This window comes from Taudactylus pleione, unplaced genomic scaffold (genome assembly GCF_031769625.1).
Source record: "Taudactylus pleione unplaced genomic scaffold, aTauple2 ptg000747l, whole genome shotgun sequence".
Classification (NCBI taxonomy): Eukaryota; Metazoa; Chordata; class Amphibia; order Anura; family Myobatrachidae; genus Taudactylus; species Taudactylus pleione.
In genome coordinates, this window is record NW_028285149.1 from 4081125 (window position 1) to 4095445 (window position 14321).

At 39.6% G+C, this 14321-nt stretch overlaps 1 protein-coding gene across 2 annotated transcripts in view; it reads left to right on the top strand.

Moving 5' to 3' along the window:
• The window catches only part of SLC40A1 (solute carrier family 40 member 1), a 108969-nt gene that overhangs the window by 57990 nt on the left and 36658 nt on the right, over window positions 1–14321 (top strand). For both annotated transcript variants that reach the window (XM_088457213.1, XM_088457214.1), the window contains one exon: window positions 9454–9613. In XM_088457213.1, the coding sequence (XP_088313339.1) occupies window positions 9454–9613 (160 nt within the window). The remainder of the gene's footprint in view (window positions 1–9453; window positions 9614–14321) is intronic.

Here is a 14321-nt window from a genome sequence, read left to right on the forward strand (position 1 = left end):
CTGATCACTTAGTTATGTATGTACTGTAAGTCACTGGTCACTTAGTTATGTACTGTACTGTAAGTCACTGGTCACTTATTTATGTATGTACTGTAAGTCACTGATCACTTAGTTATGTATGTACTGTAAGACACTGGTCACTTATTTTTGTATGTACTGTAAGTCACTGGTCACTTTATGTATGTACTGTAAGACACTGGTCACTTAATTATGTATGTACTGTAAGACACTGGTCACTTATTTATGTATGTACTGTAAGTCACTGGTCACTTTATGTATGTACTGTAAGTCACTGGTCACTTATTTATGTACTGTACTGTAAGTCACTGGTCACTTAGTTATGTACTGTACTGTAAGTCACTGGTCACTTATTTATGTATGTACTGTAAGTCACTGGTCACTTATTTATGTATGTACTGTAAGACACTGGTCACTTATTTATGTACTGTACTGTAAGTCACTGGTCACTTTATGTATGTACTGTAAGACACTGGTCACTTAATTATGTACTGTACTGTAAGTCACTGGTCACTTATTTATGTATGTACTGTAAGTCACTGGTCACTTAGTTATGTACTGTACTGTAAGTCACTGGTCACTTATTTATGTATGTACTGTAAGTCACTGGTCACTTATTTATGTACTGTACTGTAAGTCACTGGTCACTTAGTTATGTACTGTACTGTAAGTCACTGGTCACTTATTTATGTATGTACTGTAAGTCACTGGTCACTTATTTATGTACTGTACTGTAAGTCACTGGTCACTTAGTTATGTACTGTACTGTAAGTCACTGGTCACTTATTTATGTACTGTACTGTAAGTCACTGGTCACTTATTTATGTACTGTACTGTAAGTCACTGGTCACTTTATGTATGTACTGTAAGACACTGGTCACTTAATTATGTACTGTACTGTACGTCACTGATCACTTAGTTATGTATGTACTGTAAGTCACTGGTCACTTAGTTATGTATGTACTGTAAGTCACTGATCACTTAGTTATGTATGTACTGTAAGTCACTGGTCACTTATTTATGTACTGTACTGTAAGTCACTGATCACTTAGTTATGTATGTACTGTAAGACACTGGTCACTTATTTATGTACTGTACTGTAAGTCACTGGTCACTTATTTATGTATGTACTGTAAGTCACTGGTCACTTATTTATGTACTGTACTGTAAGTCACTGGTCACTTAGTTATGTACTGTACTGTAAGTCACTGGTCACTTAGTTATGTACTGTACTGTAAATCACTGGTCACTTATTTATGTACTGTACTGTAAGTCACTGGTCACTTATTTATGTACTGTACTGTAAGACACTGGTCACTTATTTATGTACTGTACTGTAAGTCACTGGTCACTTAGTTATGTACTGTACTGTAAGTCACTGGTCACTTAGTTATGTATGTACTGTAAGACACTGGTCACTTATTTATGTACTGTACTGTAAGTCACTGGTCACTTTATGTATGTACTGTAAGACACTGGTCACTTAATTATGTACTGTACTGTAAGTCACTGGTCACTTATTTATGTATGTACTGTAAGACACTGGTCACTTATTTATGTACTGTACTGTAAGTCACTGGTCACTTAGTTATGTACTGTGTAAGGCACTGGTCACTTAGTTATGTATGTACTGTAAGTCACTGGTCACTTAGTTATGTACTGTACTGTAAGTCACTGGTCACTTATTTATGTACTGTACTGTAAGTCACTGGTCACTTATTTATGTACTGTACTGTAAGTCACTGGTCACTTATTTATGTATGTACTGTAAGTCACTGATCACTTAGTTATGTATGTACTGTAAGACACTGGTCACTTATTTTTGTATGTACTGTAAGTCACTGGTCACTTTATGTATGTACTGTAAGACACTGGTCACTTAATTATGTATGTACTGTAAGACACTGGTCACTTATTTATGTATGTACTGTAAGTCACTGGTCACTTTATGTATGTACTGTAAGTCACTGGTCACTTATTTATGTACTGTACTGTAAGTCACTGGTCACTTAGTTATGTACTGTACTGTAAGTCACTGGTCACTTATTTATGTATGTACTGTAAGTCACTGGTCACTTATTTATGTATGTACTGTAAGACACTGGTCACTTATTTATGTACTGTACTGTAAGTCACTGGTCACTTTATGTATGTACTGTAAGACACTGGTCACTTAATTATGTACTGTACTGTAAGTCACTGGTCACTTATTTATGTATGTACTGTAAGTCACTGGTCACTTAGTTATGTACTGTACTGTAAGTCACTGGTCACTTATTTATGTATGTACTGTAAGTCACTGGTCACTTATTTATGTACTGTACTGTAAGTCACTGGTCACTTAGTTATGTACTGTACTGTAAGTCACTGGTCACTTATTTATGTATGTACTGTAAGTCACTGGTCACTTATTTATGTACTGTACTGTAAGTCACTGGTCACTTAGTTATGTACTGTACTGTAAGTCACTGGTCACTTATTTATGTACTGTACTGTAAGTCACTGGTCACTTATTTATGTACTGTACTGTAAGTCACTGGTCACTTTATGTATGTACTGTAAGACACTGGTCACTTAATTATGTACTGTACTGTACGTCACTGATCACTTAGTTATGTATGTACTGTAAGACACTGGTCACTTATTTATGTACTGTACTGTAAGTCACTGGTCACTTATTTATGTATGTACTGTAAGTCACTGGTCACTTAGTTATGTATGTACTGTAAGTCACTGGTCACTTAGTTATGTATGTACTGTAAGTCACTGATCACTTAGTTATGTATGTACTGTAAGTCACTGGTCACTTATTTATGTACTGTACTGTAAGTCACTGATCACTTAGTTATGTATGTACTGTAAGACACTGGTCACTTATTTATGTACTGTACTGTAAGTCACTGGTCACTTATTTATGTATGTACTGTAAGTCACTGGTCACTTATTTATGTACTGTACTGTAAGTCACTGGTCACTTAGTTATGTACTGTACTGTAAGTCACTGGTCACTTAGTTATGTACTGTACTGTAAATCACTGGTCACTTATTTATGTACTGTACTGTAAGTCACTGGTCACTTATTTATGTACTGTACTGTAAGACACTGGTCACTTATTTATGTACTGTACTGTAAGTCACTGGTCACTTAGTTATGTACTGTACTGTAAGTCACTGGTCACTTAGTTATGTATGTACTGTAAGACACTGGTCACTTATTTATGTACTGTACTGTAAGTCACTGGTCACTTTATGTATGTACTGTAAGACACTGGTCACTTAATTATGTACTGTACTGTAAGTCACTGGTCACTTATTTATGTATGTACTGTAAGACACTGGTCACTTATTTATGTACTGTACTGTAAGTCACTGGTCACTTAGTTATGTACTGTGTAAGGCACTGGTCACTTAGTTATGTATGTACTGTAAGTCACTGGTCACTTAGTTATGTACTGTACTGTAAGTCACTGGTCACTTATTTATGTACTGTACTGTAAGTCACTGGTCACTTATTTATGTACTTTACTGTAAGTCACTGGTCACTTATTTATGTATACTGTAAGTCACTGGTCACTTATTTATGTATACTGTAAGTCACTGGTCACTTAGTTATGTACTGTACTGTAAGTCACTGGTCACTTATTTATGTATGTACTGTAAGTCACTGGTCACTTATTTATGTACTGTACTGTAAGTCACTGGTCACTTATTTATGTATGTACTGTAAGTCACTGCTCACTTAGTTATGTACTCTACTGTAAGACACTGGTCACTTATTTATGTACTGTACTGTAAGTCACTGCTCACTTATTTATGTACAGTACTGTAAGTCACTGCTCACTTAGTTATGTACTCTACTGTAAGACACTGGTCACTTATTTATGTATGTACTGTAAGTCACTGCTCACTTAGTTATGTACTCTACTGTAAGACACTGGTCACTTATTTATGTACTGTACTGTAAGTCACTGGTCACTTATTTATGTACAGTACTGTAAGTCACTGCTCACTTAGTTATGTACTCTACTGTAAGACACTGGTCACTTATTTATGTATGTAGTGTAAGTCACTGGTCACTTAGTTATGTATGTACTGTAAATCACTGGTCACTTATTTATGTACTGTACTGTAAGTCACTGCTCACTTATTTATGTACTGTACTGTAAGTCACTGGTCACTTATTTATGTACTGTACTGTAAGTCACTGGTCACTTATTTATGTATGTACTGTAAGTCACTGCTCACTTATTTATGTACTGTACTGTAAGTCACTGGTCACTTATTTATGTATGTACTGTAAGTCACTGCTCACTTATTTATGTACTGTACTGTAAGTCACTTGTCACTTATTTATGTATGTACTGTAAGTCACTGGTCACTTAGTTATGTACTCTACTGTAAGACACTGGTCACTTATTTATGTATGTACTGTAAGTCACTGGTCACTTAGTTATGTATACTGTAAGTCACTGGTCACTTAGTAATGTATGTACTGTAAGTCACTGGTCACTTAGTAATGTATGTACTGTAAGTCACTGGTCACTTATTTATGTACTGTACTGTAAGTCACTGGTCACTTAGTTATGTACTGTACTGTAAGTCACTGGTCACTTAGTTATGTATGTAGTGTAAGTCACTGGTCACTTATTTATGTACTGTACTGTAAGTCACTGGTCACTTATTTATGTATGTACTGTAAGTCACTGGTCACTTAGTTATGTATGTACTGTAAGTCACTGATCACTTAGTTATGTATGTACTGTAAGACACTGGTCACTTATTTATGTACTGTAAGTCACTGGTCACTTCATGTATGTACTGTAAGACACTGGTCACTTAGTTATGTATGTACTGTAAGTCACTGGTCACTTAGTTATGTATGTACTGTAAGTCACTGATCACTTATGTATGTACTGTACTGTAAGTCACTGGTCACTTATTTATGTACTGTACTGTAAGTCACTGGTCACTTAGTTATGTACTGTACTGTAAGTCACTGATCACTTAGTTATGTACTGTACTGTAAGTCACTGATCACTTAGTTATGTATGTACTGTAAGACACAGGTCACTTATTTATGTATGTACTGTAAGTCACTGGTCACTTTATGTATGTACTGTAAGACACTGGTCACTTAATTATGTATGTACTGTAAGTCACTGATCACTTAGTTATGTATGTACTGTAAGACACTGGTCACTTATTTATGTATGTACTGTAAGTCACTGGTCACTTTATGTATGTACTGTAAGTCACTGGTCACTTAGTTATGTACTGTACTGTAAGTCACTGATCACTTAGTTATGTATGTACTGTAAGACACTGGTCACTTATTTATGTACTGTAAGTCACTGGTCACTTATTTATGTATGTACTGTAAGTCACTGGTCACTTAGTTATGTACTGTACTGTAAGTCACTGGTCACTTAGTAATGTATGTACTGTAAGACACTGGTCACTTATTTATGTACTGTACTGTAAGTCACTGGTCACTTTATGTATGTACTGTAAGACACTGGTCACTTATTTATGTACTGTACTGTAAGTCACTGGTCACTTATTTATGTATGTACTGTAAGTCACTGGTCACTTAGTTATGTACTGTACTGTAAGTCACTGGTCACTTAGTTATGTACTGTACTGTAAGTCACTGGTCACTTATTTATGTATGTACTGTAAGTCACTGGTCACTTATTTATGTATGTACTGTAAGACACTGGTCACTTATTTAAGTACTGTACTGTAAGTCACTGGTCACTTTATGTATGTACTGTAAGACACTGGTCACTTAATTATGTACTGTACTGTAAGTCACTGGTCACTTATTTATGTATGTACTGTAAGTCACTGGTCACTTTATGTATGTACTGTAAGACACTGGTCACTTAATTATGTACTGTAAGTCACTGGTCACTTAGTTATGTATGTACTGTAAGACACTGGTCACTTATTTATGTACTGTAAGTCACTGGTCACTTCATGTATGTACTGTAAGACACTGGTCACTTAGTTATGTATGTACTGTAAGTCACTGGTCACTTAGTTATGTACTGTACTGTAAGTCACTGATCACTTAGTTATGTATGTACTGTAAGACACTGGTCACTTATTTATGTACTGTAAGTCACTGGTCACTTCATGTATGTACTGTAAGACACTGGTCACTTAGTTATGTATGTACTGTAAGTCACTGGTCACTTAGTTATGTACTGTACTGTAAGTCACTGATCACTTATTTATGTACTGTACTGTAAGTCACTGGTCACTTATTTATGTACTGTAAGTCACTGGTCACTTAGTTATGTACTGTACTGTAAGACACTGGTCACTTATTTATGTATGTACTGTAAGTCACTGGTCACTTTATGTATGTACTGTAAGACACTGGTCACTTAATTATGTATGTACTGTAAGTCACTGATCACTTAGTTATGTATGTACTGTAAGACACTGGTCACTTATTTATGTATGTACTGTAAGTCACTGGTCACTTTATGTATGTACTGTAAGTCACTGGTCACTTAGTTATGTACTGTACTGTAAGTAACTGATCACTTAGTTATGTATGTACTGTAAGACACTGGTCACTTATTTATGTATGTACTGTAAGTCACTGGTCACTTTATGTATGTACTGTAAGTCACTGGTCACTTAGTTATGTACTGTACTGTAAGTAACTGATCACTTAGTTATGTATGTACTGTAAGACACTGGTCACTTATTTATGTATGTACTGTAAGTCACTGGTCACTTTATGTATGTACTGTAAGACACTGGTCACTTATTTATGTACTGTACTGTAAGTCACTGGTCACTTATTTATGTATGTACTGTAAGTCACTGGTCACTTAGTTATGTACTGTACTGTAAGTCACTGGTCACTTATTTATGTATGTACTGTAAGACACTGGTCACTTATTTATGTACTGTACTGTAAGTCACTGGTCACTTTATGTACTGTACTGTAAGTCACTGGTCACTTATTTATGTATGTACTGTAAGTCACTGCTCACTTATTTATGTACTGTACTGTAAGTCACTGGTCACTTAGTTATGTACTGTACTGTAAGTCACTGGTCACTTATTTATGTATGTACTGTAAGACACTGGTCACTTATTTATGTACTGTACTGTAAGTCACTGGTCACTTTATGTACTGTACTGTAAGTCACTGGTCACTTATTTATGTATGTACTGTAAGTCACTGCTCACTTATTTATGTACTGTAAGTCACTGGTCACTTATTTATGTACTGTACTGTAAGTCACTGGTCACTTATTTATGTATGTACTGTAAGTCACTGGTCACTTAGTTATGTACTCTACTGTAAGACACTGGTCACTTATTTATGTATGTACTGTAAGTCACTGGTCACTTAGTTATGTATACTGTAAGTCACTGGTCACTTAGTAATGTATGTACTGTAAGTCACTGGTCACTTAGTAATGTATGTACTGTAAGTCACTGGTCACTTATTTATGTACTGTACTGTAAGTCACTGGTCACTTATTTATGTATGTACTGTAAGTCACTGGTCACTTAGTTATGTACTGTACTGTAAGTCACTGGTCACTTAGTTATGTATGTAGTGTAAGTCACTGGTCACTTATTTATGTACTGTACTGTAAGTCACTGATCACTTATGTATGTACTGTACTGTAAGTCACTGGTCACTTATTTATGTACTGTACTGTAAGTCACTGGTCACTTATTTATGTACTGTAAGTCACTGGTCACTTAGTTATGTATGTACTGTAAGTCACTGATCACTTATTTATGTATGTACTGTAAGTCACTGGTCACTTAGTAATGTATGTACTGTAAGTCACTGGTCACTTATTTATATACTGTACTGTAAGTCACTGGTCACTTATTTATGTATGTACTGTAAGTCACTGGACACTTATTTATGTATGTACTTTAAGTCACTGGTCACTTAGTAATGTATGTACTGTAAGTCACTGGTCACTTATTTATGTATGTACTGTAAGTCACTGGTCACTTAGTAATGTATGTACTGTAAGTCACTGGTCACTTATTTATGTATGTACTGTAAGACACTGGTCACTTATTTATGTACTGTACTGTAAGTCACTGGTCACTTAGTTATGTATGTACTGTAAGTCACTGGTCACTTATTTATGTATGTACTGTAAGTCACTGGTCACTTAGTAATGTATGTACTGTAAGTCACTGGTCACTTATTTATGTATGTACTGTAAGTCACTGCTCACTTAGTTATGTACTGTACTGTAAGTCACTGGTCACTTAGTTATGTATGTACTGTAAGTCACTGCTCACTTAGTTATGTACTGTAAGTCACTGGTCACTTAGTTATGTACTGTACTGTAAGTCACTGGTCACTTATGTATGTACTGTACTGTAAGTCACTGGTCACTTAGTTATGTACTGTACTGTAAGTCACTGGTCACTTAGTTATGTATGTACTGTAAGTCACTGGTCACTTAGTTATGTACTGTAAGTCACTGGTCACTTAGTTATGTATGTACTGTAAGTCACTGGTCACTTATGTATGTACTGTAAGTCACTGGTCACTTAGTTATGTACTGTACTGTAAGTCACTGGTCACTTAGTTATGTACTGTACTGTAAGTCACTGGTCACTTAGTTATGTATGTACTGTAAGTCACTGGTCACTTAGTTATGTATGTACTGTAAGTCACTGGTCACTTAGTTATGTACTGTACTGTAAGTCACTGGTCACTTAGTTATGTACTGTACTGTAAGTCACTGGTCACTTAGTTATGTATGTACTGTAAGTCACTGGTCACTTATTTATGTATGTACTGTAAGTCACTGGTCACTTAGTAATGTATGTACTGTAAGTCACTGGTCACTTAGTTATGTATGTACTGTAAGTCACTGGTCACTTAGTTATGTATGTACTGTAAGTCACTGGTCACTTAGTTATGTATGTACTGTAAGTCACTGGTCACTTAGTTATGTATGTACTGTAAGTCACTGGTCACTTATTTATGTACTGTGTAAGGCGCTGTGGAACACTTGTGGCACCACATAAATAAACAATAATAATAATTTGTTAACGCTGGTATGCAGCAATGCTCTTCTAATATAGACCTGTCCCGGTGATGAATTGGCTTCCAGGTTTATGACCCGGGAGACCTACAGTAATGTGAAAAGAGGCCCATAAGCTTCTATAAGCAACACCATCTATTCTGTAGTGCTTGCTGTGCTGCAGGTCCAATATCTGCTGCAGACATTTTTAATAGTCCTAATATTTGATTTATTATTTGCTCTTTCTGCTTGATTTAAGGTAAATACATGTTTGTTAAATTGGCTGCATACGCTGTGTTACAGTACATTGCCCACACACAACTGTTCTGCAGTAAGTAGACTACACAAAACCCGATGCCATGTACTGTACAAATCATTGTGATACATTCTCTTGTTGCAGGGGGATCGTATGTGGCATTTTGCAGTCTCTCTGTTCCTGGTAGAACTGTATGGGAACAGCTTACTACTGACTGCTGTCTATGGCCTAGTGGTGGCAGGCTCTGTCCTCTTGCTTGGAGCCCTAATTGGAGACTGGGTAGATAAAAACCCAAGGCTGAGAGGTAATTTATATATATAAATGTATATATAAGATAAGAGCGTTTGCTGTGTTTCACAATAAAACTAAAGTTGCAGTAAAACTGCCAGAAAATCCACAATTAGGTTTACCAGCCTTTATTTTACATTCATGCAATTGTTTATTTTAATCCATGTATGTGGCCCATACAGTCACATTTGAGGGTGAGAGAACATGCAAACTAGGGGGGACCCCACATATTTTTTTTCTTTTTACACATTTATAGTTTTTTTTCACACAGAACTATGGGCCTGATTCAGAGCCGGACGCTCTCACAGAGCGCTCGCTCTGAATCAGGGCCCTCCTTTTTTTTTTTTGTGAGCGGCCTCCTGGCCACTCTCATAGCTGTGGTTGACCACCCACAGCTATAGCGAGCGGCCAGGAAGATGGTCAAGACCATCGCGACCATCGGGCTTGCGACGAGACCCTTGTGGTAGGGTCTCGTTGCCGCAAGCCCCAGAGTGCTTTCGGCTCTAACATTACCCCAGATGGAAATAATTATACATATCAAGTGATGAGACTATCAGTAATTATCTGGCTTGGAATACACCGCATTTGAGCACCAATTTATGGGACTTTTATTTGGTCTGAAGCACTCATGGACTAGAGATTCATGGTGGATTGGATGACCGTTTTATTGATTGAATTCAATGTCTATGTTTTTTTAACTATTAAATATTAATGTAACATTTATTTACAGCGCTGTATTCTTGTTTTTATGTTTCTTTGAGTTGAGGTCTGACAAACCTCTTTACACAGCTGCTGTTATTATACAGAATATTTACTATCTGTTAGCGCTCCTTCGGTATTTACTGTGGTTGGTGTTGTTCCCATGGGAACGCCTCCGTCTGGGCAGCCACGCCCCTGGCCCGCCCACCAAAGGGGGCGTGCTGTCACTCAACATCGACAGCACGCCCCCTTTGGTACGAGACCCGGAGCGACGGTTTGCATGCGCACTGGGCCACCATCGACCCGCTTGCGAGCGGGTCTGAATCAGGCCCTATGCACGGATCTCACTGATCTGTGCATGCTTCTGTGTAATTCACACCTTGTAATTAAAGTCACATTACAAAGAGCAAGTTTAACCGCAGATTAACTCACATGCACTAGCAAGGGAATCAAACTGGAACCCTTAAACTCGTACCCTATTACATTTGCTAGTTAAGGGACAAAACTCGCACCTTCCAAATGTGCGAGAAGGTGCGAGTTTGTCCCACACTAAAAACTTGCACACTATTACATCCCGCCCCCTATGTTGTCTCAGATGTGCTAGTCACATAACCACCGTCCATTAATGTCCTATAAGGAAGCTCAATCTCTTTAATCAGCACCTTCTGGGTGCCTAGATTCATACGTTTTGGTTATAGAGACAAATCTATATCATCACACCTTGGTTCAATGTAACTATAGCATTAAAATGTAAGTGTTCACTTTTATCCAGTATGTATTATATGGGATAACTATATGTATCTCTGTACATAAAGTCTGCCAAGATATGGAGAGAGCCCAAAAGCGCGAGTTGGACAAAGTGTGCACATTCTCTTACATCCAAAGAGACCAAGATCAGAGTCCCAGATTTCAGATCACGTGCGGTATGAGAGTACTGTATGAGAGAGTGCGGTATGAGAGTACTGTATGAGAGAGTGCGGTATGAGAGTACTGTATGAGAGAGTGCGGTATGAGAGAGTGCGGTATGAGAGTACTGTATGAGAGAGTGCGGTATGAGAGTACTGTATGAGAGAGTGCGGTATGAGAGAGTGCGGTATGAGAGTACTGTATGAGAGAGTGCGGTATGAGAGTACTGTATGAGAGAGTGCGGTATGAGAGTACTGTATGAGAGAGTGCGGTATGAGAGAGTGCGGTATGAGAGTACTGTATGAGAGAGTGCAGTATGAGAGTGCGGTATGAGAGTACTGTATGAGAGAGTGCAGTATGAGAGTACTGTATGAGAGAGTGCGGTATGAGATTACTGTATGAGAGAGTGCGGTATGAGAGTACTGTATGAGAGAGTGCGGTATGAGAGTACTGTATGAGAGAGTGCGGTATGAGAGTACTGTATGAGAGAGTGCGGTATGAGAGAGTGCGGTATGAGAGTACTGTATGAGAGAGTGCGGTATGAGAGTACTGTATGAGAGAGTGCGGTATGAGAGTACTGTATGAGAGAGTGCGGTATGAGAGTACTGTATGAGAGAGTACTGTATGAGAGAGTGCGGTATGAGAGTACTGTATGAGAGAGTGCGGTATGAGAGTACTGTATTAGAGAGTGCGGTATGAGAGTACTGTATGAGAGAGTGCGGTATGAGAGTACTGTATGAGACAGTGCGGTATGAGAGTACTGTATGAGACAGTGCGGTATGAGAGTGCGGTATGAGAGTACTGTATGAGAGAGTGCGGTATGAGAGTACTGTATGAGAGAGTGCGGTATGAGAGTACTGTATGAGAGAGTGCGGTATGAGAGTACTGTATGAGAGAGTGCGGTATGAGAGTACTGTATGAGAGAGTGCGGTATGAGAGTACTGTATGAGAGAGTGCGGTATGAGAGTACTGTATGAGAGAGTGCGGTATGAGAGTACTGTATGAGAGAGTGCGGTATGAGAGTACTGTATGAGAGAGTGCGGTATGAGAGTACCGTATGAGAGTGCGGTATGAGAGTACCGTATGAGAGTGCGGTATGAGAGAGTGCGGTATGAGAGTACTGTATGAGAGAGTGCGGTATGAGAGTACTGTATGAGAGAGTGCGGTATGAGAGTACTGTATGAGAGAGTGCGGTATGAGAGTGCAGTATGAGAGTACTGTATGAGAGAGTGCGGTATGAGAGTGCGGTATGAGAGTACTGTATGAGAGAGTGCGGTATGAGAGTACTGTATGAGAGAGTGCGGTATGAGAGTGCGGTATGAGAGTGCGGTATGACAGAGTGCGGTATGAGAGTACTGTATGAGAGAGTGCGGTATGAGAGTACTGTATGAGAGAGTGCGGTATGAGAGTACTGTATGAGAGAGTGCGGTATGAGAGTACTGTATGAGAGAGTGCGGTATGAGAGTACTGTATGAGAGAGTGCGGTATGAGAGTACTGTATGAGAGAGTGCGGTATGAGAGAGTGCGGTATGAGAGAGTGCGGTATGAGAGAGTGCGGTATGAGAGTACTGTATGAGAGAGTGCAGTATGAGAGTACTGTATGAGAGTGCGGTATGAGAGTACTGTATGAGAGAGTGCGGTATGAGAGTACTGTATGAGAGAGTGCGGTATGAGAGTACTGTATGAGAGAGTGCGGTATGAGAGTACTGTATGAGAGAGTGCGGTATGAGAGTACTGTATGAGAGTGTGCGGTATGAGAGTGTGCGGTATGAGAGTACTGTATGAGAGAGTGCGGTATGAGAGAGTGCGGTATGAGAGAGTGCGGTATGAGAGAGTGCGGTATGAGAGAGTGCGGTATGAGAGTACTGTATGAGAGAGTGCGGTATGAGAGTACTGAATGAGAGAGTGTGGTATGAGAGAGTGTGGTATGAGAGAGTGCAGTATGAGAGTACTGTATGAGAGAGTGCGGTATGAGAGTACTGTATGAGAGAGTGCGGTATGAGAGTACTGTATGAGAGAGTGTGGTATGAGAGAGTGCAGTATGAGAGTACTGTATGAGAGAGTGCGGTATGAGAGTACTGTATGAGAGAGTGCGGTATGAGAGTACTGTATGAGAGAGTGCGGTATGAGTACTGTATACTCAACATTTCTGCAGCCCCCTCTGGGAGGGAGCTGCTAGGTCGGTCAAGCAGGGACGGTCAGGGCTGTGCAGGTAAGCGGAGCGGGGGCATGCCAACGCGATCGCTGCATCGTGGCCCCCCCCTGCTTTATAATGCTGGGATGCTGGTATTACCGGCAGAATACTATAAGAGTGCGCTGTAAGAGAGTAATGTATGCATATTTGCCAACTCTCCCTCATTGTCAGGGAGACTCCATGAAATAGTAGCAATCTCCCTGAAGTGACCAGTAATCTCCCTGTTTGCACCTTACCCCCATTATGAGGCTCTTAGAAAAAAAAAAACAACAGAGATATATATACAATCAAATGGGACCATTACTATAATTTCCCTGCATTGGGTATAAGGCACAATGGGTCTCATTCAGACCCGGTCGCAAGCGCCGATGCGCTCGTAACCGTGTCGATGGTCCCCACAGAGCATGGGCACTCCGTCGCTAGGGGTCTCGTTGCAGACGGGGCGAGCTGTCGATGTTGAGTGACAGCTCGCCCCGTTTGCTGGGCGGGCCGGGGGCGTGCCCGGCCAAACGGAGGCGTTCCAGTCGAAACGCTTGCCGTTTGGGGCGGCCCCACTGACATCATTGATGATGTCAGTGGGGAACTTCCTGCTCAAACAGAGCAGGAAGTTCCCTGGGGCTTACGAGAGCCCAGACCCAACTTTAGGGTCTGGTCATAAGCCCTGATGATCGCGATGGTGATGACCATCGCGACCATCACCCTGGTCGGACGCTAGAGCTGTGGGTGGTAACACAGCCTAGCGATCGACCAGAAGGCGGCACTTAAAAAAGTAAGTGTCCGCTCTCATTCAGAGCAATCGCTTGCAGCAAGCGATCGACTCTGAATGAGGTCCAATGATCCCTATGGCTATATGCATTTTCTGACAAGTATCAGTGGTTTTCATCAACAAGTAGATCTTACTAGCGGCTTTTGGGCTCATTTACTT